This window comes from Hippopotamus amphibius, chromosome 1 (assembly GCF_030028045.1).
Source record: "Hippopotamus amphibius kiboko isolate mHipAmp2 chromosome 1, mHipAmp2.hap2, whole genome shotgun sequence".
Classification (NCBI taxonomy): Eukaryota; Metazoa; Chordata; class Mammalia; order Artiodactyla; family Hippopotamidae; genus Hippopotamus; species Hippopotamus amphibius.
The window spans coordinates 238,239,088-238,266,548 of NC_080186.1; the positions used below are offsets into that span (position 1 = coordinate 238,239,088).

General features: G+C 39.0%; 1 protein-coding gene across 1 annotated transcript in view; it reads left to right on the forward strand.

Moving 5' to 3' along the window:
- HCN1 (hyperpolarization activated cyclic nucleotide gated potassium channel 1) overlaps positions 1-27,461 on the forward strand; it is a 406,279-nt gene that overhangs the window by 279,060 nt on the left and 99,758 nt on the right. The window contains exon 4 of the mRNA XM_057743764.1: positions 2,214-2,432. Coding sequence (XP_057599747.1) covers positions 2,214-2,432 — 219 coding nt within the window. The remainder of the gene's footprint in view (positions 1-2,213; positions 2,433-27,461) is intronic.

The window sequence follows — 27,461 nt, forward strand, 5'->3', positions numbered from 1 at the left end:
AAGAAATTTTTTAATTAAATTTTCATTGTAATTGAAAATACAGGAATAGAATACATAAACAGGCATTATGAATTATATCCAGATCATGAAACTACTTTTGGTTTCTTGCACGACCTTGGCAAGTTACAGGAAGTGTCAGAGGAAATATTAAAATATCACTGCACACATTTACATTTAACACTAAATTCAATGTAAACGCAGTGTAGAGCTTCTTTATTGTGATGGACTTGTTCTGTATCCTGACGGTGGTGGTGAATGCAGGAACCTGCACGTAATAAAGCTGCGTAAAACTAAATACACAAATGAGTACACAGTTAGTGAGATATGAATGAGGTCAGTGGATTATATCCATGTCAATTTCCTGTTGTAACATTGCAGGATAGTTTACAAGATGTCACCATTAAGGGAAACTGAAGAAGGGTACATGAGATATTTCTCTATTATTTCTTACAATTCCCATGTTAATCTACAGTTATCTTAAAAACTGTAATTTAAAAAATCACAATTTCATGAATGTGATTTAAATGAAGAGTTAAATCTTTATTAAAAATTATTCTATAAAGATGCAGATGTAGAGAACGGACCTGAGGACATGGGGACATGGGAAAGGAGAAGCTAAAAGAAAGTGAGAGAGTAGTATTGACATATATACATTACCAAATGTAAAACAGATGGCTAGTGGGAAGCAACTGCCTAACATAGGGAGATCAACTCGATGATGGCTGATGACCTAGATGGGTAGGATAGGGAGGGTGGGAGGGATGCTCAGGAGGGAGGCTCAAGAGGGAGGAGATATGGGGATATATGTATAAATACAGCTGATTTGCTTTGTTGTACAGCGGAAACTGGCACAACAGTGTAATGCTACTATACTCCAATAAAGATTGAAAAAAAATATTCCATGAGAATCATCAGCTCCAGATGTACTAAAATTTATACATTAAAATAATTTATCAAAAATTTACTGTAATATTGTCCCAAGCTATAAAATACTCTTAATAGTTCCATTATCAATTGCATCAACAGAAAGGTCTCCCTCAGAATTAAAAATGTGTCAGAAATTGTGTGATCTTGCATTAGCCGAAAGCAACTGATGTCATTTTCAATTTTATCATTGAAGATGAAATTATTAATTGTATAAGTTCTAATGACCTAAGGAATAAATGTCAGAAAATTAAGCCAGGAAAATTGTATGATCAATCAAGATATCACAATAGTATAATAATATTACTTGTATTATGTATAATTATGACATCAAAATTCCATTTTTTGAAGTGTGTAAATTTATGTTGTTATTCAACTAGCACTATTATCCCAAGTTTTGTAAGTAATCAAATATTTTAAGGAAAAATCTTTATTATTATCTTTAGCAGTACTTTTTTTCCCCTACATTTTGAACTAAAGGGCTTCAAATTTTTATTCTGCACTGAGTCTCTTAAATTATGTACATCCTGGACTAGGGAGTTTGATACAAATTGATCCAAAAAGTCCTTTCCGTTTTATCAGACAGTATATAAGATAAATTGAACAGCTTAGTTTTGTAGAATTGAACTTAGAATAAAGTTTTGGAATGACAACAGAAATTGTATCTAATAACTAGTCTCAGACGTCAGCATTTTTTTTTTTCAGAGTGTCTGCCAAGATATTACTTGGCATTTTATTTTATTTATTTTATTTTAATTTAATTTTATTTTATTTTATTTTTTATTTTATTTATTTTATTTTATTTTATTTTATTTTATTTTATTTTATTATTTATAGAAAGCCAACAAGACTGATCCAGCACCAACACCTGAGTTTAAGGTTAAATAGACACTGCATTCGAGTTTAAATCTACATTACTCAGAGAAGGCTTCAAGGAAGTCTCTTCATCGCTCAGATCTGTATGTGCCAATTATGTGTCTCTTCCATTTAAGACGTCGAGGACTAGGGACGACACCCACATCCCATTCGGCCCTTCCACAGCGAGCCCCACAGGCGCGGCAGACATCCCCGGACTGGGCCGACCCGCGTGCCCCGCACCCGCACCCGCACCGCGTGCCCGCTCGCCCGCCGCGGCTGGCGGGCAGCCGCCTTCCCGGAAGCTCTCAGCGGAGCGGCAGGGGTGTGCGGCGCGGGGCGCAGCGCGGCCGGGAGGGGGCGCCCGGGAGGGGGCGGCGTGGCGGCGGGGGCCCCACCCGTGCTAAGCCCCTCTCCCCGCTGTGTCCCCGCAGAACGACTCCTGGGGCAAGCAGTACTCGTACGCGCTCTTCAAGGCCATGAGCCACATGCTGTGCATCGGCTACGGCGCGCAGGCCCCCGTCAGCATGTCCGACGTGTGGATCACCATGCTCAGCATGATCGTGGGCGCCACCTGCTACGCCATGTTCGTGGGCCACGCCACGGCGCTCATCCAGTCGCTGGACTCGTCGCGCCGCCAGTACCAGGAGAAGGTAATGCGGCCCGGGGCGCCCGTCCCCATGTGCGGGGGGCGGTGGGGGGGCGGCTCCCGGGAGGCGGCCTGTGGGGGGAGGCGGCCTGTGAGAGGGAGGCGGCCTGTGAGGGCGAGGTGGCCTCTGAGGGGCAGGTGGCCTGTGAGGTGGGAGGCGGCCTATGAGGGCGAGGCGGCCTGTGAGGGGAGGTGGCCTGTAGGGGCGAGGCGGCCTCTGAGGGGCAGGCGGCCTGTGAGGGGGAGGCGGCCTGTGAGAGGGAGGCGGCCTGTGGGGGCGAGGAGGCCTGTGAGGGGAGGCGGCCTGTGAGGGGAGGCGGCCTGTGAGGGGCAGGTGGCCTGTGAGGTGGGAGGCGGCCTATGAGGGCGAGGCGGCCTGTGAGGGGAGGTGGCCTGTGGGGGGGAGGCGGCCTGTGGAGGGGAGGCGGCCTGTGGGGGGAGAGGCGCCCTGTGAGGCGGCCTGTGAGGGGCAGGCGGTCTGGTCCCTCACCCGGAAGTGCTCCCGCGCGGTCCCCACAGCTTCCGGTTCCCACGTCTCTTTCTAGCGATACAGCTTTAACACAAGCTGAATGTGCGTTCACAGGAAAAGATAGTTATGTGTTGCAACATGTATGGAACTGATGTGAGCTGATGTGAGAAGTTATAGGACACGAACACGTTGTAGTTGGTGTCCTATAATTTCTGCACAGTTAAGACCGTGTAGGGACTTCTCTGGTGCATCTTAGAACCATAGGTGGGCTGGTCGAGGGCGTTGCACACGGCTCTCGGCGCCTCTGCCTGTTACGGTCGCGAGCAAGTCCATGTGCGTGGCTGAACGTATGTTGCCCTCATGTCTATAAAAGTCACCGCACAGTCTCTAAAATGCATATTGGCAGCTGCTGTCCTGCATCCTTCCGCACGGCGTGGTAATTCCAGTGCTTGCCGCGCTAAACGTTTCTCAGCAGAGACACGGAAAGTGCATGTGTGCGCGGATGTAGTCACTGGATTTTTTTCAATATGCGGGATTACCTTGGTTGCGACTAGACCTGGGGTGGTCAGACAGTACTCGTATTCTTCACGGAACGTAGCTTTGTGACAGGTGGGAGGGTTTTATTCCTGAAGGAAGGCGTTCTCACGTGGGAGTTCTGTTGAGCACAACAGAACGTGTAACACGCCCCTTGCCAGAGAGCACACCTGAAAGTGATGGTTGACGTGGCTCAGGGACACAGCTTCTGGTGAGGGATGACCACTTAGCCTCGTAATCACTCACGGAACAGCCGGAGGTGGCTTCATGTGTGGCCTTATGTACAGAAGTTTTCAACACTTTAGTCACACGGTGTCACACGGTGGGAAAAAGGGAACCTAGACACTTTATTTCCTTGAATGCAGTGACACTGCCACCAGCTATTACAGTGAGCAAGGTGACATTTTATTACTGAAGTGATGAAAAGAGGAACCACCAAAATTGCTTCAAGGTTTATTTTTTTTTAATAAAGCCTCCAATTAAACTGGAAAGAACAAAGCACATAGTAACGGAGATGAAACATCATACAATGGTAATTTTGACGAAAAATTTTATGCTCAACAGAATTTGGGCTAAATTTATGGGGTTTGAGCTAAGACTTCAACATGGTATATGTTTCTATTACACTATTTCTTTTTCCGTTTCAGTGGATTTTGCTTTTCATACAAATACTCTTTTCCACTTCCTTTTTGCCTTCATCGTTGCTGCATTTTTTTCTTAAAAACAAACAAATCTTTAATTTGCAGGATTGCATTTATTAGCATTGTATTGCCTCTTGAATCCATTCACCATTTTTATGTTTTTAGACCTGCTCTATTTGCCACGTTGAACTTGGCAACCCAATTTAGGCAACTACAGTCATAATCATTTATATGCAAAGATATTATGGCATTTGCTGTAATTCAAGTCATCAAATTCTTGATCTTACAAGTGCTTAATAGAGGACAAGGATGCTGCGGTAACTTTTTGTTACTTTCTCACATTTGAAGCAATTTAATCAAGAACAGCTGATTAAAAAAAAAAATTTTTTTTGTCTCCCAAGATCTCCCAAGAAGTTTAGTTCTAGAATACTGTTCTCATTGTCTACTTAGCATAATTAGGGTCTTAAAGACATTGTTACTTTTTAAAATTTTCACTTTTATGAACATATAGGTCTTATTTTCAATTCAGTCTTATCGAATGGTTCTGTATAATGCGTGATTGATTTGCAGCTTCTTTTGTGATTTGGCCATGTTGGGTTATTTTTTTTAGATAAAATACTCATAATATAGAATTCACCAGTAATGGTTTTATTTTTTTTCATTTCTGTTCTTTTTTTTTTTCTTGAAATATAATTGTTTTACACTCTTGTACCAGCTTATGAGGTACACAAAAGTGAATCAGCTGTATTTATACACATATCCCCATATCCCTTCCCTCCCTCGACTTCCCCCCACCCTCTCCATCCTGGCCCTCCAAGGCATCACCCAGTCATTGAGTTGATCTCCCTTTGTTATACAGCAACTTCCCACTAGCTATCTATTTTACACTTGGTAGTATATATATGTCTATGCTACTCTCTCACTTCATCCCAGCTTCCCCTTCACCCCCACCCCCACTAACCCCTTGTCCTCCAGTCCATTCTCTGCATCTGCATCCCTATTCTTGCCCTGTCACTGGGTTCATCAGTACCATTTTTTTTTCTAGATTCCGTAAATATGAGTTAGCATACAATATTTTTTTTTCTCTTTCTGGCTTACTTTACTCTGTACGACAGACTCTAGGTCTATCCATCTCATTACATATAGCTCCATTTCATTCTTTCTATGGCTGAGTAATATTCCATTGTATATATGTGCCACATCTTCTTTATCCATTCATTTGTTGATGGGCATTTAGGTTGCTTCCATGTCCTGGCTATTTTGTAAATAGTGCTACAATGAATATTATGGTACATGTTTCTTTTTGGATTATGGTTTTCTCTGGGTATGTGCCCAGCTGTGGGATTACTGGATCATATGGAAGTTCTATTTGTAGTTTTTGAAGGAACCTCCAAACTGTTTTCCATAGTGGCTGTACCAACTTACATTCCCACCAACAGTGCAAGAGAGTGGCTTTTCTCCACACCCTCTCCGACATTTGTTGTTTCTAGATTTTGTGATGATGGCCATTCTGATTGGTGTGAGGTGATACCTCATGGTGGCTTTGACTTGCATTTCTCTAATGATTAGTGATGTTGAGCATTGTTTCATGTGTTTGTTGGCCATCTGTATGTCTTCTTTGGAGAAGTGTCTATTTAGGTCTTCCGCCCATTTGTGGATTGGGTTATTTGCTTTTTTGGTATTAAGCTGCATGAGCTGCTTGTATATTTTGGTGGTTAATCCTTTGTCCATTGTTTCATTGGCAACTATTTTTTCCCATTCTGAGGGTTTCCTTCATGTCTTGTTTATGGTTTCTTTCGCTGTTCAAAAGCTTTTTAATTTCATGAGGTCCCATTGTTTATTCTTGATTTTATTTCCATGATTCTAGGAGGTGGGTCCAAAAGGATCTTGCTTTGATGTATGTCATAGAGTGTTCTTCCTGTGTTTTCCTCTATGAGTTTTATAGTGTCTGGCCTTACCTTTAGATGTTTAATCCATTTGGAGTTTATTTTTGTGTATAGTGTTAGGAAGTGTTCTAATTTCATTTTTTACATGTTGCTGTCCAATTTTCCCAGCACCACTTATTGAAGAGGCTGTCTTTTCTCCATTGTATATTCTTGCCTCCTTTGTCAAAGATAAGGTGCCCATATGTGCTTGGGCTTACCTCTGAGTTCTCTATTCTGTTCCATTGATCTTCCTTTTTATTTTTGTGCCAGTACCATACTGTCTTGATCACTATGGCCTTGTACTATAGTTTGAAGTCAGGAAGCCTGATTCCACCAACTCCGTCTTTCCTTCTCAAGATTGCTTTGGCTATTCGGGGTCTTTTGCATTTCCATACAAATCGTAAGATATCCTATTCTAGTTCTGTGAAAAATGCCGTTGGTAATTTGATTGCATTGAATCTGTAAATTGCTTTGGGTAGTACAGTCATTTTCAACAATATTGATTCTTCCAATCCAGGAACATGGTATGTCCCTCCATCTGTTTGTGTTGTCTTTGATTTCTTTCATCAGTGTCTTATAGTTTTCTGAGTACAGGTCTTTTGCCTCCTTAGGCAGGTTTATTCCTAGGTATTTTATTCTTTTGGTTGCAATGGTGAATGGGAGAGTTTCCTTAATTTCTCTTTCTGCTTTTTCGCTGTTAGTGTATAGGAATGCAAGAGATTTCTGTGCATTAATTTTGTATCCTGCTGCTTCACTAAATTCATCAATTTGTGCTAGCAGTTTTCTGGTAGAGTCTTTTGGGTTTTCTATGTATAATATGTCATCTGCAAAGAGTGACAATTTTACTTTTTTTCCAATTTGGATTCCTTTTATTTCATTTTCTTCGCTGATTGCTGTGGCTAAAACTTCCAAAACTATGTTGAATAATAATGGTGAGAGTGGACACCCTTGTCTTGTGCCTGTTCTTAGAGGGAATTCTTTAGAATGATGTTGATTTTTGGTTTCTCATATATGGCTTTTATTATGTTGCAGTAATTTCCTTCTATACCCATTTTCTGTAGAGATTTTATCATAAATAGATGTTGTCAAATTTTGTCAAAAGCTTTTTCTGCATCTATTGAGATTATCATATGGTTTTTATCCTTCAATTTGTTGATATGATGTATCACATTGATTGATTTGCGTATATTGAAGAATCCTTGCATTCCAGGAATAAACCCCAGTTGATCATGGTGTATGATTATTTTAATGTGCTGTTGGATTCTGTTAGCTAGTATTTTGTTGAGGATTTTTGCATCTATATTCATGGCCTGTACAGGCCATGATATTGGCCTATAACTTTCTTTTTTTGTGACATCTTTGCCTGGTTTTGGTATCAGGGTTATGGTGGCCTCGTAGAATGAGTTTGGGAGTGTTCCTCCTTCTGCTATAATTTGGAAGAGTTTGAGAGGGATAGGTGTTAGCTCTTTTTGAAATGTTTGATAGAATTTGCCTGTGAATCCATCTGGCCCTGGGCTTTTGTCTGTTGGGAGATTTTTAATCACAGTCTCAATTTCCGTACTTGTGATTGGTCTATGCATATTTTCTATTTCTTCCTGGTGCAGTCTTGGAAGGTTGTATTTTTCTAAGAATTTATCCATTTCTTCCAGGTTATCCAGTTTATTGGCATATAGTTGCTTGTAGTAGTCTCTCATGATCTTTTGTATTTCTGTGGTGTCCGTTGTTACTTCTCCTTTTTCATTTCTAATTTTGTTGATTTGCATCTTCTCCCTTTTTTTCCTGATGAGTCTGGCTAATAATTTATCAACTTTGTTTATCTTCTCAAAAACCAGCTTTTAGTTTTATTGATCTTTGCTGTTGTTTCCTTCCTTTCTTTTTCATTTATTTCTGATCTGATCTTTATTATTTCTTTCCTTCTGCTCATTTTGGGGTTTCTTTGTTCTTCTTTCTCTAATTGTTTTAGGTGTAAGATTAGGTTGTTTATTTGATATTTTTCTTGTTTCTTGAGGTAGGGCTGTATTGCTATAAACTTCCCTCTTAGAACTGCTTTTGCTGTGTCCCATAGGTTTTGGGTCATTGTGTTTTCATTGTCATTTGTTTCTAGATATTTTTTGATTTCTCTTTGATTTCTTTAGTGATTTCTTGGTTGTTTAATAGTGAATCGTTTAGCCTCCAAGTGTTTGTATTTTTTACAGTTTTTTTCCTGTAATTGATATCTAGTCTCATGGCATTGTGGTCAGAGAAAATGCTTGATATGATTTCAATTTTCTTGAATTTACTGAGGCTTGATTTTGACCCAAGATGTGATCTATCCTGGAAAATGTTCCATGTGCACTTGAGAAGAAAGTGTATTCTGTCATTTTTGGATGGAATGTCCTATAAATATCAATTAAGTCGAGATGGTCTTATCTGTCATTTAAAGCTTGGGTGTCTTTATTTATTTTCTGTTTGGATGATCTGTCCATTGATGTAAGTGGGGTGTTCAAGTCTCCCACTATTATTGCGTAACTGTCAATTTCCCCTTTTATGGCTGTTAACATTTGCCTTATGTATTGAGGTGCTCCTATGTTGGGGGCATAGATATTTACCTTTGTGATATGTTCTTCTTGGATGGATCCCTTGATCATTATGTAGTGTCTTTCCTTGTCTCTTGTAATAGTCTTTACTTTCAAGTCTAATTTGTCTGATATGAGTATTGCTACTCCAGCTTTCTTTTGACTTCCATTTGCATGGAATATCTTTTCCCATCCCTTTACTTTCAGCCTATATGTGTGTCCCTTGGTCTGAAGTGGGTTTTTTGTAGGCAGCATATAGAAGGGTCTTGTTTTTGTATCCATTCAGCCAGTCTGTGTCTTTTGGTTGGAGCATTTAATCCATTTACATTTCAGGTGATTATTGACATGTGTGTTCCTATTACCATTTTCTTAATTGTTTTGGGTTTGTTTTTGTAGGTCTTTTCCTTCTCTTGTGTTTCCTACTTAGAAAAGTTCTTTTAGCAGTTGTAAGTCTGGTTTGGTGGTGCTGAATTCTCTTAACTTTTGCTTCTCTGTAAAGCTTTTGATTTCTTCATTGAATCTGAATGAGATTCTTGCTGGGTAGAGTATTCTTGGCTGTAGGTTTTTCTCTTTCAGGGCTTTCAGTATATCCTGCCATTCCCTTCTGGCCTGCAGAGTTTCTGCAGAAAGATCAGCTCTTATCCTTATGGGTTTTCCCTTATATGTTATTTGTTGCTTTCCTCTTGCTGCTTTTAATATTTTTCTTTGTGTTTTATTTTCATTAGTTTGATTAATATATGCCTTGGTGTATTTCTCCTTGGGTTTATTCTGTATGGGACTCTCTGTGCTTCTTGGGCTTGATTAACTATTTCCTTTCCCATGTTGGGCAGGTTTTCCACTATAACCTCTTCAAATATTTTCTCAGACCCTTTCTTGTTTTCTTCTTCTTCTGGGATGCCTGTGATTTGAATGCTGGTGCGCTTAATGTTGTCACCAAGGTCTCTGAGACTGTCTTCCATCCTTTTTATTCTTTTTTCTCCTTCCTGCTCTGTGGCAGTTATTTCCCCCATTCTATCTTCCGACTCACTTATTCATTCTTTTGCCTCAGTTATTCTGCTGTTTATACCATCTAGAGTATTTTTAATTTCAGTTATTTTGTTGTCCATTACTGTTTGTTTGCTCTTTAGTTCTTCTGAGTCCTTATTACCTATTTCTTGTATTTTCTGTGTTTTGTTATCAAGATTTTGGATCATCTTTACTATCATTACTCCGAATTCTTTTTCAGGCAATTTTCCTATTTCTTCTTCATTTATTTGGTCTTGTGGGTTTTTTCCCTGCTCCTTTGCCTGCATGGTATTTCTTTGTTTTCTCATATTGTCTAATTTATAGGATTTGCTGTCTCCTTTCCCTGTGCTGCCTAGTAGTAATTCCTTTTGTTTCTGCCCTCTAGCCCCTGTTTTGGAGTTTGTCCAGTGTCTTGAGTAGGCTTCCTGGTGGGGGATTCTCGTGTCTGCTTTCCGGTGTGTGGCTCTGTGTCTTTTCTCTCTGATGAGCAGGGCTGTGTCAGGAGGTGTGTTTTAGGGTAACTGTGAGGTTAATATGGCTTTAGGTAGTCTGTGTGCTGATGGAAGGGTTTGTGTTCCTGTCTTGTTTGTAGTTTGGTGTGATGTGTCCAGCACTGGCAGTTGCAGACAGTCGGATGAAGCCTAGTCTTAGACTCTGATACAAGGCTCTGGAGAGTTCTCTGCAGTTAATCTTCCCTGTGTCTGAGGACTGCCTACTAGTCTAGCATCCTGGATTCAGTCCTCCCTCCCCAGAGCCTCCTACTTGACTTATGATGGAGTAGTCCAGACTTCAGAGGTTTCTTGTCCCGGCAATAAAGGGGTTTGAAGAAGACTGTCCAAGCCCCAGACTAATGGCAGAGTGTTGAATCAAACAAATACTAAGTCAAGGAAACACATACATGTATAAGACACACAGATACTGAATCCAGTAGAACATAAGGCACTAGAAAGACCTGACAGAAGAACCCAAGTATGCTATTAGACAATCAAAGAGAAAACCAACAGAAATTCAAAACCAAAAGAGAAACAAAACAAAAACAAACAAAAAAAGAAACACCACATACACACAAACACACATCCAGGGAGAATTTGAAAGCTAGGATCAAATATAATACAGAGTAAGAGTACCACCAGACAGACTGAAGATTCTCAGAATGAAATCAGACAATTATACGTAGAACTAAGATAAAGACAGACTTAATAATAAAAACCATAGCAGTGTGTCATCTGGAGAATAAAGCAAGGCGATAGAGCAGACCGATAATATTGCTTATAAGTATATTAAGATAAAAGAAACTAAAAAAGGATAGAAGACAGGGCAACAGAAGAGCATAGTGTGACTGGAATTATGAAAAGAAAAAGAAATAGAAATGTATAAAAGATAGAGATGAAAAGAAAATAGGAGAGATACAGTCAACACCACAAAAAACTTAGCTAGAAATAGAAATATATAAAAAGGCTAAAAATAAAAATAGAATAAAAAATATGTTATGAAACATGTAGATCCCTTAGGACTAATATGGTAATTAAAAAAAAAAAAAAAGAACTGACCCCAGAATGGACCAGATCAATAGAATTAATGCTAATATTTCTCTTTCCTTGGGGTCTCAGCTTTAAGTGTCCTTCTGCCCATCTTGGGCTTTTTGTATTATTCTGTGACCAGCAGAACTTCCTTTATTGTTCATATGTAAGTGCCCGTGTGTGGGGAGAGAGAGGGTACAGTAGTGGCCCCTTCCCCTCGGGGTGAGTGAGCAGTGGCGCCCTGCCTGGGGCATGGCGACTTGGGCGGCTCGGGCTGTTCAGGCTGAGAGAGTGACTCTACTCGCGGCTCCTCCCCACTGCTACGACTTGCCGGGGCGCCCTCCCTGGGTCATGGAGGCTCAGTCATCCGTGGTGGTGCCTGTTGCAGAGGGACACCGGCAGCTCTGGTGTAAACAGAATGTCTCCAGAGCTGGGCCACTCTGCGGACTTTTGGCCCTCGGCTGCAGGCACTCTAGGCCAGCCCCACCCAGGACCTTTGTTATCCCTGAGTGGGTTAGCCAGGCCCACAAGGATCCTTCCTTGGTCCATCCAAGGCACCCGAGAGAAAGGTTACACCCGTGGCTCCTACCCCCGCTTGTGAGTCAGCAGAATTGAGCCGCCACTATGGCCACACAGCTTTCCGCGGTAGGCTTTCTCCGCTGTGGATTTCTTCCCTCCTGTCCTCTCAGTCTGTCTCCCCACTGCCAACGATGTTTCTCACCCTGAACCAGTTCTCCAGTTCCCACGTTCCAGCTCCCAGACCCCCTGTTCACCTGTGAACCGATGTCTCAGTCCAGACATGCTGAGCCATGGTGCAGACCTTCCATGTGTTTCTCACTCTTTCCCGTCTGCCACAGCTCAGCAGTTTCACCCGCTTTGAACAGTCCCAAATGCCTCCCTTCTGACCCAGGGAAATTCCCCATTGGAGAAGGGGTTTTCCCATCAGATAAGGGACGTTTCCCCAAATTCAGCAATCTCCCCTCTGTTTCAGATCCCCCTGCCCTAGCATCTGGGACCCGTCCCTTTCCTTCCTTCTCCTCCTCTTTCTCCTTTTTTTTTTTTTTTTTTTTCCCTCTGTCCTACCTAGTTATGTCGGGATCTTTGCAGTCCTTTCTGGTGTCCAAAGTTGTTTGCTGGTGTTCAGCTGGTTCTCTGTGGCAATTATTGTGTCTTTTGGTGTATTCCTGATGCATCTGTGGAGAGAGATGCATTCCACATTCTTCTACTTCACCTCCATCCACCAGTAACTGTTTTAAAGTGTACAGTTCAGTGGTGTTTGTTCCATTCATGTTGTACAGCCAGCACCACTATGTAGCTGTAAGACATTTTCATCCTTTAAGCATTAAGCAGTTACCAGAAACACGTGTGATGATCTATGTATTGTCACATTGCAGGTTAAATGTTGCCTTGAAGCATGCTTTATGCTGCTCATGTCATGAGCTATCATGTTTTGTATTCTTTTACACTTCAGACAGCTACATTTCCCCCCTTCTCTTAGAGACAGACTTGATGGTGTAAAATGGGTTATTTAAAATGTGCCTCTCCTGATGCTGTCTCTGGCTTACCAGCAGGCTGCATAGTTTCTCTTACTGATTATTTTTCTTTCCTTTTATTTTTCCACAGGATATTTTCCATTTAAAAGGGTACAGATGTTGTTCAAGCTTAAGAACACAGGTGAAGCAGGAAAGGGGTCGTTTAGTCCCACGTGGCCCCAGTGTTACTGGTTATTGAACAAGCTCAGCTTTTGAGATATCCGAACACAGTGGTTTAGTTTGGTTTTGTTATTTTTAGCTCCAATTTTTGTTTTTATTCAGTGACGTTCATCTTTCCTGTGTAAATTAAATATTTCCCCATCCCCACCCAGGACTTTTTTGGGCTCAAAGTGCCAGGAGAAAGCTGGGCTTGTTCTGTAGGCTCACTTCTCTCTTCTATCATAAGCCTGTTAAGAGCTGCTGTTTGTCTTCTCATCGAGGTAGAAGATAGCAGCGGGGAGGAAAGGGAGGGGAAGAAGCAGTTTGAACGCACCTGCTAGACCCACCCTGGGTGGGTCCAGCCGATGATTAAAACTGGCACTTTCTTTGAGAGATCCTTTGGGCATTTTAGGCGAGCCTCCTTGAGTCCCTCTCCTGCATTTCCCTGGAAGAGGCCCAGAGAATCTGGCAGTCATCTCCAGCCTCTATCTGCTGAGGGCTCCTTGCTCTGCCAGGAGGCACTGGTGGATGTGACCCAAGATGTAACACTGACCTTTCTCTATCACTCGCATCCCGTCCGTAGAGAAGCCCTCACACGTCCCTCTCTTAGCCCATCGCTCAGCATTGCTGCCTCCTCCACCAAAGCAGTGATGAGCCTGTGTTTAGCCTCCTTCGATGGCTCGGCAGGAGCCCGACCCCAGGGTGCACAGGCTCTTTACATGCTTTCAGATGTGAATCAGACCCCAGGCTCATGTCTCTCAACTATGTGAACTTACTTCAAAGATCCCCAAGTGATTTTCTTGAAGCTCCCCACGACAGGTCAGGTGCAGAAAGTAGCTCTCCCACACCCTATCCCAAAACAGTTTGGGAGAGGGATTCACAGAAGAGCAATCATTCTCTTCAAAGAAGTCCACCCACCATTGTTGTTAGGCAAATTCTTATTCTACGCTCTGACCTCTGTGGAGCTTCAATGAAACTGAGACCTTTAGATGTCTTGATCCTTAGATCACCGTTTACAATTGCAAAACTGTGTAGGAGAAAGCCAGTATTCTGATAGCTCGGCGAACAGGAGGAAGGAAGAGTAAGTCCTGATCTAGCAGCTTTTTAGACCTTTTTTAAAATCTCAGCTCTTCTCAGCCTCTTCCACAGATAATGTAAATAAATCACAAACATACACAAATGTATACATATATATATGTACACATGTATATATATATATATATGATTTATTGTCGAATTACAAATATAATTGTTCTCTGGTCAAATAAATTTTGCAGTGTTAATTGAAATAATGAATTGAAAAGGTTTTTGGCTATAAATGTGTGTGCTCTGAACATTCAACATTTTGTGTCTTCCCTCTATGCCAGACTCCCGTGTATTTTGAGTGATTAGTGTACACTTTGGGAAATACCTATCTAGACATACTCCCCGCAGTGACCATTCCTCTTTTTAAACTGACCTTGGGTAATCACTGCCTTCTCTAGGTATACCTGCAGCTCATCTGGTGTTGGAACGACACTGTTCTGGATCACTGTGTGTCTTTATACTGTTGTGTCTTAGTTCTTACAATTGGGCACCCTGGGAAGCCTACTGTTATTTCTGACCTTGTCACTCTCTTTCCTGTCAAATAATTATAGTAATAGCAGCTTTTAGGTGTGCAGTTTTCTTTCTGTAATAAGCAAGAATTTTAACACAAAACACACTATGAATTTAGAGTAAGAAATTTTCAGCTCACCCTGGTGTACCTGATGTACATGAATGATTTTTAGTGTGAAATTTGAAGATGAGAAATACTTAATTGTATGAGGAAATTATCAAATTGAAGTAACTTTATACACTGAATAGCTTCTGAATCCAGGAAGCAGAGTGTGTAGAAATCTAAGGCAGGTGGGGGAATGGTCTGTTTAAATAGATTGTGCTTTCTAATGATAGAGCGCAAGGCAGTGAGCCATTGCTGCCCTGGGCTTCAAATATTATCTTGCTTAAAATTGTAAAAACTACCAATTCTTAGTTTAATAATGTTAAGAAATTAAAATTCTAAATTTACCCAAATGGACAAAATTTTATCATGTTGGCAAGTATTTATATGAGGTCCATTAAAATCTTGTTGTATAAGAAGGTACAGTTTAATGCAAGTAGTCTCAACCATACAGGTGAGTTATATGTAATCCTGCATGAAACCTTATTGAGTTATACAGTTTCATGTAATCATATCAAAAATATTGGATCCTAAACCTAGTCAGTTCAGGCAAATGTTTTTCCCTTGGTTTTAATTAATAATCCATAGGTATTTATTCTTTCCTTGTAAATGAAGGAGTGTAACCAGGACTGTCACATAAAATTCTTATTCCTTGGAAATATTTTTAATCAGTCTAATCTTTTAAATTTGTAGAAAGAAATGTTATGACCAGAGACAGAAGACTGGACACTAAGACCTGCTCTCATTTTAAGCTACTCAAATCCCACTTGCAGGAAAGCAAATTTCAGGTCATTTAGAGTGAAGTGATTATGGCTAATATATGTATTTTCTTGGTAATATGCCCTTCAAAAAGAATTTGGTTGGAGGAGGAAGGGTGCCAAACTTCTAAACTCTTAGGGATCTCACAGCCAAATCTCTCTTCCAGCCAGATAATTATTGTTCTTGCAAGAAACCCAATGAGTCCTATCTGCCTTCTATACTTTTCATCCTCCCCACTTACATACTTTTATCCCTTTTACTGTTTACACAGGTTCTGCCCTTCCCTTTGGAAGACTGTGACACCTTCCCTGATTATCCCAACCTGTAATAATCTGTTTATTGTGTACATTCTGTCTATTCAGGGGGCTATAACACCATGATGGGAAGACCTGTGTTTTTGTTATTGTGTATTTCAGCCCCGTACACAGACGCCTCAGGCTGTGATGCTCAGAGGGGACCGTGAGGATTAAGAGTGTTTAGAGGTGTCTGGCCTTTTTTCTAGCACAGAAATGGGAATAAGAGTTGAACTTTCCTGATTTCTGTTGCTTGAGTATACATGAGAGCATATTTTTTAAAGTGTTTGTCCTGTTGTTTATTTAAATGTATGTAAACATATTGCTTCAGGTGTTATAGCAGGTACTTATTTATGTACGTATATATGCATTTAGCTCAAACAGATCACTTTTTGGAAACTGAATATGCAGTGTGCTTTCCCTTCTGGAATTCTAGATTGATTTCCTGTAAGTAAAAGATATATCATCAAAATGTCTTTTATCAGAGTTGAAGCCGTTTCTTAGTTGCTGGGTTGACCAGGAGTATGTTCTGCTTTAGGACATGATGGGACCCTTTGTTTCGGAAAGGATGGGAGAGCTTGTCAATACTGTCATTTAATTCCGAGTCTTCAATTTAAAGAAAGCATTCTACGACCAGACTAATGGCAGATCAAAGGGGAAATTTTTGGAGTAATGGCCACTGGTCATGATGGTTTATAAATAATACTATTATTCAGTTAAAAAAAATGTTACATCATATTTTGCAACCCATCTTCATTATATCAAAAAAAATAGTCAGTTGAGCTTCTAATTTGGTTTACCAGTTTTGTAGGCTGTAGCAGTATTTGTCTTCACAAGAACAAAGGGGCTTTGAAGTTATAATGATCTTGAACTTGGAAAATCATATCGACCTAGTACTTAAATGAAAACTGACTTGATGCCCTCATTCTCATGGGAAGCATTCTTAGGGGGAAGAGGTAGCTCTAAAAGCCATATGCATTCAGCAGAATGTTTCATTTGGTTTTCTTCATTATTAGTAAATGCCTTCTTCCTTCCTTTACAAATGAGAATGCCATGAGCAGAACTCCCACATGGTTCCTTAATTAGTTGGAAAGATTTCCAATTTGGCTATGCTATATATCTTTGCTTCCCAGGAGCTGAATTTAACGTACTCTGGTATGTTAAAGTGGTAGTGTGGCCAAGTGTTGTCAGGCCAGGGCAGTCCTCAAACTGGGAATATCTGAGAGATTTTGGCATAGAAAAATAGCAGTGCCATAGCCCTTGGGTTAGCTTCCTGTGACCACTTGAGCTCTAACAAATTGGGTTCCTGGAAGAATTATACTTTACATGCTCAGCTGGGAAAAATATTTTTATATTAACTAACTAAGTACTCTTATAAAAATAGATACAAGGAAGGGGAGGGAGTTTGAGGTTGTGAATTTAACCAAGGGGAAAAATAGAATGTTGCCAATTATAAATCTTTTATACTATTGATTTTCAGTCTTTGTATTTTAATATATCCCACTTGAATCCCTTTCACTAAGTGATACTTTCTGTACCAAAACTCGACGTTGTATGCCGAAATTTCCTGCATCTTTGTTGTGAGTATTCATGATTGCAGGACTGTACACATTGCTAAAAGTTTGTCCTCACCAGTCCTGCATTTAGGTCTTCGTAGTTTCCATTTATCATTGACAGCACATCTGACAGCCTCTTGTAATGGCTCTAAAGTGCTACTACTTTCTACTGCTTTCTTTTGTTGATTGGTGTATGGACATAATTTTTTAGAAATGTTTGGATTTTCACTTGAATGTCCTGCTTGCCCTTCTTTCCAAGGGTTCTGCTGTGCTGCATTTGTGCCCCTTATACACCATAAGACAGGGCGGGAGCTGGCCACCAGGATCCACTAACCTGCCAAGAACCCACAATGGCCAAGAATCACTGTGTGTACTTGCATTTGTGTAGTTAGATCCCTGGGATCCATTGGAAATGGGCCTTGAAGAATGCAGAGGAAATCAGCAGGCAGAGATGGTCACCATGGGAGAAATGTCCCAGAAAAGAGCCCTAATTGTGAGACGATTCCTGGCAGATAGGAACAGAATGTGCAAAGACCCAGAGGTGGCTGTGTGTGGGGAATATTGTATTGTTTGAATGAAGTGAAAACTAGCTTGCTGGGCAAAGCATGAAATAAGATTGGGTTTTGGTCCAGCTGAGAATAGTTTTTCCATGCTGGAGTGATGAGACTGTGCGTTAGGAAAAGGATATCCCTTGCAAAATTTTAGCCATGGAAGCTAGTCATTGAAACTGTCTTTTAAGAGAGGAAATCGCAGCAGTATGTGAAGTGTGGTGTACTCCTAACCTAGGCTGTAAGGGTCCAAGAGCAAATAGATCCCTTCATAAATGCTTACTGACTGAGGCTTCAGCACAAACATATCAAACAGGACAAGAACCCCAGTCTCTTAAGTCAATGGGGGCACCCTGCTCAGTAAGACTGCTGGAAATGACTGATAAATAGTCTCAGGAGTGCAGGCGTCATGTGAGTTGAGTGTCAGGTAATGCACCTTTCTCCGTTTGACGCGTGTGTGCTGAACACGTGCTGTGTGTCAGGCCTGATGCCGGGGGCTGCGCGTGCAGGGTGGGCAGGCAGGTATGACACCTTCTCTCATCACGCTTCTCATAGTGCCTGGGGGGTGAGGGAAGGGCATGACAGGAACAGGATTCACAGGAAGCAGTAAATTATCATAATACTGTTAAAGGGCTCAGAAGGGAAATGGAAACGTCATGCGAAGAGATTTTGTCTTTGACTTGATTCGTATGAGATGTGGTGGGAGTGGGAGAGAAGAAAAAAAAATACTACGTAGGAAGAGACCTGGAGAATGGCTAGAAGTGAGAGAGTGAAGTGAACAGCGTGGGGAGAGCCCCGAGTGTGAAAAGCGTGCCGTGAGTCAGGAGCAGACGGAAGGAGAGTGTGACTGGAGCACAGAGGCAAGTGAGAGGGCTCTGGACCAGGCTGGGGTCAGGGTGGCTGGCACCTCGTCCTTAACCACGTTGTGTTTTAGCCTAAATGCTGTGAGACTCTAGGGAGAATTTGGAGTGGAAGAGTGGTACAGTTAGATTTGATTTTTTAAAAAGAGTGTTCCGTCAACAGTGTGCCTCATAGATTAAAGGATAGGAAAAGCGGCCTGGTGGTCTTTGTCATTAGGTAAATGGGCTGGTGCTAACTTGGAGACACCTAGGCAGGATTTCAAATTTAGCAGGTGGAAATATTAAACCAGATGGAAATATTAAACAGGCCATTCCGCACTGAATAAATACTACGCAGGGCAAATGCTGAGCTGCTGTAAGAAGAAGATCCAACAATGCAGTGACCTAAAGAACCACAGAATTGTGCTAATAAACTCTGGCACTGCTCCAGGTGGTCATTTTCAGAACAGATTCTTCCATGTTGTTCCCCCACCGTCACCGGGAACAGTATTTCTCAGCACCTAAGATGCACTGTCATCACCGGGAGAGTGGGTCGAGATGGATACGTGGGCCCCACTTCCAGAGTTTCTGCTTCATTAGGCCTAGGGTGGGGCCTGAGAATTTTTGTTTCCAATAATATCTCAGGGGCTGCTGCCAGTCCGGAGACCACCCTTCGAGAACCACTTCCCTAGGGTACTGCTCTTGTCTGCATGTTTAAAGCTATGCTTTGGACATGTTTACCTTCTGGCTTATGACGAGAGGAAGGGAGACACACATCGCTTCTACTCACATTCCATTGATGAGAACTCATACCTGTTGATCCTCAAGGAAGCCGAGAAATTGAATTTAGCTGGGCAGCTTTGTGACCAACCAGCAACTCTGTACAGTCTGGAGGAGGCAGAGAATGGATTTCGGCGTAAACTTGGTGGCCTTTGCCACAGATACTAGAGCAAAATAAGGACTCAGGAAAATGCTTGGGATTTTCTAGGGGGCATAGATTTTGATGGGGTATGGAGTACTTGGAGAACAATAGTAGGTACAAGGCCTAAAGCAATTTGTACTTGTTTGGTAAGTAATGGAGAGCCATTGAAGTTTTGAATATATCCTGACTCTTCTTGTAAGAAGACAGATGATAGAGAATGGGGAGAATATATGGAACAAGAGGTGATAGAAGAATAAAATGGAAGGAGTACGGCTTCCATTAATCTTAATCTTCCATTAAGCTATCTGTTAGTAAATCTGCAGCGTGTTGTCTAGAATGCTTCTTATGCTCTGTGTCTTACCTACCAAGGGTAATGAGGTGTCTTTCAATGAAACATTAGTGGAGTGTATACTCTTTATTAATGAAGATATTAGTGTTTTAAACATCTATTATATCAAAAACTTAGATACCAATGATTTTATTTCCCATTGCTTTTCAGGTGTGATCTGAGCATTCATACTGGATCACCAGTGTGAATTTTTCTCTGTCATTTTCAATGAAAAAACAATCCATATAAAACAGAATTACACCAGATGTATCATCAAATAACATTCGCTGTTCGGTATTTGAAGTCAAAATTTTTTTCTCTCTAAAGAATATATGAAATAAGAACTCATGAATTCAGAACCAAGTCTATTGATAGTCTGAACTTGAAATACAAATTTGGAACTTTTGATATACAAATGAAGCAAGTACAAACCACTTTGACGCAAAATATTTTCAACTTTTTTTGGCCTATACCAATATTTTACTTTGAACTATACCAATTATTTACTAAAATAATACAGTATTTAACAACAAAACACAATATGATTGTTGTGTTTATTATTATTCTATTGGTAATAATAACAAAATACAATAACAAATTTTACTTAAAGTATATCTTACTTTAGCAACTGAATATATAGATAGGATAATGACTGTTATCGAGTGATAATATAAGACACAGTAACTCAGATGATAGTATAAGATAGACTATTATATTCCGCATTCACTGCTTAAGCTTTGCCAGGTAAAATTATCTTAGAATAGTATATTCATTTTAAAAGATTTCCTGCTGTCCTTCTACTTCACCAAGTTATTATTAAAACTAATGAACTGAAATTTTGAAAGTTATTTAAGCAGTTGGGGAAAAGCCACTATTGAAACACCTAGCATTAGCGTGTTTAATGCAAAGTGATCTTCAGCTTTAGTATTGTGGTTTTATTAAGTGACAATTAGAGATGATCCAAGATGTCTAATAAAGGATGAAAATAGATTATTTCATCTTTTTCCTCCGTGAGAACATAACATAGTTCCACTTTAATTTATGATGTCTTCTTTTATTTCCTGTTGATGGGCTGGTCATTAGAGCACCAAATTATTTATCAGTTATTAACAGAAATTTCTCACTTACTTGGAGCTCAAATTGCTAGTAATCATGACTTCCTGAATTAAGCTCCCCCCCTGAATGTAGTGGAAAAGCAGCACGTTAGATGTAGATGCAGTTGCTGCTAAAGGTGGGTGCAGGGAGAGGAACAGGGAAAAAGAATCTATAAGCAAGAGCAGGAACAGGAAAATGATAAAAACCATGTTCAGCAACTAAGAAGTCAGCCCTGTGGCGCAGTGCGGTGTAGGACCACACGTCACCCGTCTGCGAGGGTGGCTTTCAGCTGGTTTAGGTCAGGCTCTGGATGGAGGACTTCCATCCCACATCTGGGCTCCCCCAAATTTTGATCAGTGTATAAAATGTGTATTATGAAGAGAGTTCCTTCTGTTTGGTTTGCATCTGGCAGGCAGGTTGTAAAAGCTCAGCTGGTCCTACAGACATGAGAATTGGGGGTCACAGGTGCCGTTAGAGGTGAGGAGGTTCCAAATCACACAATGGCAGTGCCCAGAAAATGACGCACCGTTCATGCTTCCCCCAGTAGCAGTGAACATTCTCAGACAGCCACGTGGGGCACGAGCGGAAGGTGGTAATTGTGGAATTGTGTTTTCCAGTTTGCCCAACCTTACTTTTTATTTTTAATTGCATTTGCCATTTAATTCCTCCAGATTTTTCAACCAAAATGTTTAGTACTTAAAAAGAAAGCAGAAATTCTACAAAAAACAAACAAAAAACACCTGAAAGACACTTTTTTAAAGGTGACAAACATTAAATGTCAGGAAAATTTATGATTGATATGAAGAACGATTATTCTGAAATACATTTAAATGTTTCTAAAGGGTGAAGGGGTAAAAGCCTTAGTTGTCTGGAAGTTTTCTTTAATGCAACTTCGTTCCCTGATTGAATGACTCATTCTTCCCATCTCCTTGGCAATAATATTGTAGCGTTCTAGTCATACAAGCTCCAGGAAGTTATATGTTGGAGAAATCACAAAATTTGAGACATTAAATTTACAGATCAATTCTCTCTTCTTTTTTAGGAATGAGTCAGATGACTAGATTCCAAGCTTTAAAACATTAGTAAAGGTTTTATGCAGTCTCGATAATCCCTTCTATTGGCAATATGAAAAATCTAGCATAAAGAATGCTATATCACCATATTTTATAAACCTACTATAAAATAGCATCCCCTTTTCATTTCAGATTTAGATATTAGTAACTGGAAGCTGAATCTACACAATTCTAAAGAATCAAAAAGAAAATAGAATTCTGAGGATGAGTGTGCAGTGGGGCTCAGCAGTATTGAAACATATCTGTAAGAACTGTTAAAGAGAAACCTTAATTAAGTAGGGTTGGAAGACCAGAAAGAGGATCTCTCACCCCAAAGCAATAGCAGAGTCCAACAGGAAATAGAAAGACTACTCTTCTTTGCTGGCAAGGTCTCAGCTGATGAAAAGCATGGACTCTGTTTACTAAAGGGAAGTTTTCAACTTCCTTTTCCCTCTATTAAATCCTTCTCCTCCCCTGTGCAGGGACTTGCCCATGGCTCACCCTGCTTGCAAACCCCAGATTGCAATTCTCTGCTGATCGTGAATAAACCCCTATTTGGGAAAGAAATACCCAGTAGTCTATTTGTTTCTGGTCAACAGGACATATCTGCATTTTTAAATGGCTAAATTATCATCCAGATCGTTAACTATCTAGACAACATTAACATAAACATTTTCTTAGCTTAAAAGCCGTGAAGTTAAATTCTTTGACTTTAACTGGAAAGAAGGAAGATTTTTCTATTTAGATATCTTTATTATGATTTTACTCTCAATCAGTTCACATTTTAGAGGTAAGAAGGTTGAGATCCAGAGGTTAAATTACATTTCACATTCACCCAGATAACTAGCAGAGTGGCAAAGGGACCAAACAGCATTCCTGTTTTTCAATCCACTGTGCTTTGGAAGGATGCATAGGTAACTAAAGAGGATCAAATTTTCAGAAGCACTTTGCAGGTCAGCCTTTGGGCTTCTCTTTCAACCTCCAAAAACAGACCATAACATCCAAAGAAGACCACACTGTGAGCTAAAATTACTATTCTAAGATTGTAGCATTTATACAAACAATTTTTTAGAAAAAGGGAGAGATGCTAAGGTCAAACATTTGATAAGCAGATTAATTACATTCTTCCTTGATGGAGCCCTTGTGTTTGGTGAACTAGAGTGTAAGTGGGCATTGTATGCAAATATAAATAGCTTTTCACTTAAAAAATTATTTTGCCAGTGCAGTCAGCTTTATAAACAGTGAATTTACACTTCAGAAAATTGGTTTTGCGATTTTTATTGATGATAAAATAGTATCCCACAGATTTCATGTGTTCCAAAGTTTTTCTTTGGCCAAATTTGATGTAATATAGACATTCAGTTGTCTACGAGGATTATCAATATCTTATTACATTTGTCAATACAATTTATACACAACCCTTGGATTTATCTGAAAGAAGAGGTACTTGTCACTGTGAGCAGCTTTATAGAAACCCTAAGCACTGTATAGAGATTATAAAGGGAAATAGTGCGTACAGTGACTGTCAATCATTTATTATTAGAATCTCTCAGCAAACATTTAGAGGAGTTACTTTTCTTTTTTAATGATTGGAGAAATGGTGGTATAAATGGATTATAAAATTTATCTCAGAGCGCCGAGCATTTCACTGTTTTAGAATATAAATTAACGTCAATTCCATAGGTTTTGCTAGCGACTTTGTACGTTTCTCAGCTATTGTATAAGCTGATTTTTTTTTTCTGGAGAAGTCTGTGGAAATATTACTTTAGTTAGTATTTTATTATTTTATATTTTAATATTAAAATATTGCTAAAATATTAAGTATTTTGACATTAGCTGGAAATAACCCATTATTTTAAATGAGTGAAAGTTAATAGTTTTTTTATTTCCTTATGGAATTTGAAACTTCGTTGTAGATTTTAAAATTATGTATTCATGTTTTAGAATAATAATCTTTCGTTTTTCCAGGCAGATTAGTCCAAACATTTACAATAATTTAAAAGAAGACATAGTGGCATTAGACATACAAAAGGTATCACAGCATAATAATCTGTAACAAACTGCTAGAATATTTGAGCAATAATGTTGGCCCTGCTGCCTCCACAGTGATAGAAAGGGCACCCTGGGATCTATTGTTTCTATAGAAACTTATCTGAAATTCTTTCATTATAGATTAGATTTCTGTGAGTTTTGAAATTTTCTCTTGAGATTTTTCAGAAAAAAATATTAAATTATCTTCAAAGGTATCAAGTTTCATGAGGAATACACTTTATTAATAAGCTATCTTCTTTTTGGCATCTGATAATCCTATACTTATTTTTAAGATTCTTATATAAATTAATTTTAAGAAATTGTGTAAGGAATCTAGCTTTGTTCCCTTGAAAAGAGCTTTGCAATATCATAACAACTCTTTTCTAAAGGAAAACACTGTGATTCAGTGTAGCTGAAGATAGCTGCTAATAATTACTGTGCTCACAGCACACTTATCTTGACTGTGCCACTTTCTCTAGAAAAGGAAATAACATTTTATATTTTCTCGTTTTACAAAGAGTGAGGAAATTAACTTCAATTTGAATAAGCAACAGGATATCTTAATCTCTTAGTCCCAGAAAGTTTCCTGTGTTGTAAATAACAGAAAGATTTCCTTAGGGTCATCTGACTCCAAAATGTAATATGAATATATCTGTAGTATGTAAAAGGCGGTACAGATCTTGCAAGGCCACACAGTGTGCAAGGAATTCATGTGTCTTACCGGGCATTAGAGCCATGAAATATTATGCTCTTTAGTTTTTCCTGTTGTGTGTGTGGTAAAATGTACATAACATAAAATTTACCATTTTAACCATATTTTTCTGTTCACATGTTATAAACATATTTCATAATCCAGGACTCCACAATTTAAAACATTAATGTCCCCATAACATCACCCCCAACGTAACGTAATTTCTTCCAGGACGTCTTCTGAGCGTGCCCTGGATGTCCATAATACATGCAGAAAATAATGAATTCATACACCTCAGCGTGTTCGAGTTCTTGCTTTTTCACTTAATAACATCTCTCTATATATTTCCCTATCTATCCTTTTTTAAAAATTTTATCTTTTTAATACTTTACTTTCTATTTTTTAAATATACAGAGGAATAGTCCGCAATAAAAAAAGATAAACTGTTGATCCATGCAGTGACATGTGTGAATCTCAAAGACGTTATGCCAAGTTAAAGAAGCCAGACTTAAACGTTTTCACTTCATTGTCACAAGAGTTAACATGAGATCTACCCTCTTCACAAATTAAATATTGATGATAGATAATCTTGTTGAGCAGATCTTAGAGCTTATTCATCTAGCTTAACCGAAACTTTACACCTATTGATTACTAACTTGCCTTTTCCTCTTCCCTCCAGCCCCTGGAAACCACCTTTCTTTTCTTTGATTCTATAAAATTGATTATTTTAGATGCTTCATAAATCTGGATTCATGCAGTATTTTTCTTTCTGTGACTAGCTTGTTTAACTTAGCATAATGTCCTAAAGATTCATCCATGTTCTAGCATATTGCAGAATTTCCTTATTTTTTAAGGCTGAATAGTATTCTGTTGTATGTATATACCACATTTTATATCCATCCGTTGACGGATATGCATGCTGTTTCCACATCCTGACTATTGTGAATAGTCATGCAGTACCAAAGAAGTGCTAATATCTCTTCAAAATCTTGATTTCAGTCCTTTTTGGATAACCACCCAGAAGTGGGATTGCTGGATCATATGGTAGTTCTACTTCTAAGTTTTTGAAGAACTTCCATATTGTTTTTCACAGGGGTCACACCCTTTTGAATTAACACCAACAGGATGCAAGAGTTCTAATTTATCCACATCCTCACCAACACTTCTTGTCTTTTGGTGTTTGTTTTGGTTTATTTTGTTTGTTTGTTTCTTGATAATAACAGGTGTGAGGTGATGATCTCATTGAGATTTTGATTTGCATCTCCCTGATGATTAATGACTTCAAACATTTTCTCATATACCTCTTGGCCATTTTTACTTCTTCTTTGGAGAATTGTCTCTTCAAGCTCTTCGCCCATTTTTTAACTGAGTTATTAGGTTTTTTGTTTGGTTTGTATGTGTGTGCAGAGGGGCGTTGTTTTGTTTTATTTACTGTTGAGTTATAGGAGTCCCTCATAAACCTACCTCACTCCTTTTTTTTAATTAACTGTGGTATGCAAACATCACCACTATACATTTTCAGAACGTTTTAATCATCCCAAACAAAAGCGCTGTACGCGTCAAACAGTAACTCCCATCCTTCCTTTTTGTTTTTACTATTACTTTTAGATACAGTTATACTTCTGCTTGCTATCAGGTAGTAGTTGAATAAATTAGTAGATATGTCAATAAGAAATGGAAACTAAGATTGTGTTCTATAGAGCCTTAAGGTGCCACCCAAGACCCTTGTTATGCTTTACAGGGAAATAATCTGTTTGTCTAAGATTTCTTTGTAGATCTTAAGTAGATTTATGGTAATCATGAATTTTTTATTTATTTCCTTGAGAAGGCAAGTAAAAATATAGGGGCTTTTTATAAGATATCCATGGTAACCAAGAAATACCTTGTTACTTTGGATTAATTATAAAGATAAAAGTTTATTTTTGTTATAGTATAACTTTAAATTTATCCAGGCCATCGTTCCCTTTCAATTTCTAGCCAAAATGTAAGGCTATTTTGATTAATCCATCTTTGACTATTTTCTCATAGGCTGTTTGAAATTAACCATAAGTATGAAACAAAATCTCATTTTTATCTATTTTGGTCACTTATTTGTTGGCAGTTTGTCATCGCTTCTTATGTTAAAGAATGAGTTCACTTGAGATACAGGAGCCGTAGTTAAGAAATATCTCTAAATTTAACTTGATTTCAAATAATTAATCAAAATTATACATAAAATATTAGTGTTTCAAATTTAACTAGAATTAGGCCTTCTTTCCTCTCTCATTTTATGCCATCACAATAATGTTTTACTGTATTGAATGTTCCAGAAAGAGTAATTTTAAATTTTGTTTAATTCCTGGAGCACCAAATAAATATGGCATTGCTACACAGTTAGAGCTTAGTCTATTTCTCAAATAAAATGAATAAAAATTAAACAGATATCTACATCATTTGCCTTTGGCCACTGAGATTATGAATTTAAAGGCTCTTTTTCTGTCTTAACTCTAGTCAAGGTTGATTTATTCCTTTTCAAATGAGATGCTTAAAGACAAGCCAATTATTGCCTGTTATCATTCTTTTTGTTGAAATCTTTTCCTCTTGTTTCATAGGGATGAATTATTTTTAACTTACAATTTAACAACAAAAATATGAAGGGAAGAGATACACATTTTATTGGTATAACAAAGATTTTATTCTTAAAAAATAACTTTAAAGTATTAACCCAGAATCTATTAGCTAGAAACAATTTCTAAATTGGTTCAATAAATGAAACTTGTATTTGAAAAAAATTCAGATAATAAAATAAAAAAATTTTGTGTATGGTTTCAAACACAAAAATAAAATCATTATAATGTTTTACTTTCAGAAAAAAAGTATATGTCTCAGATACACAGTTTG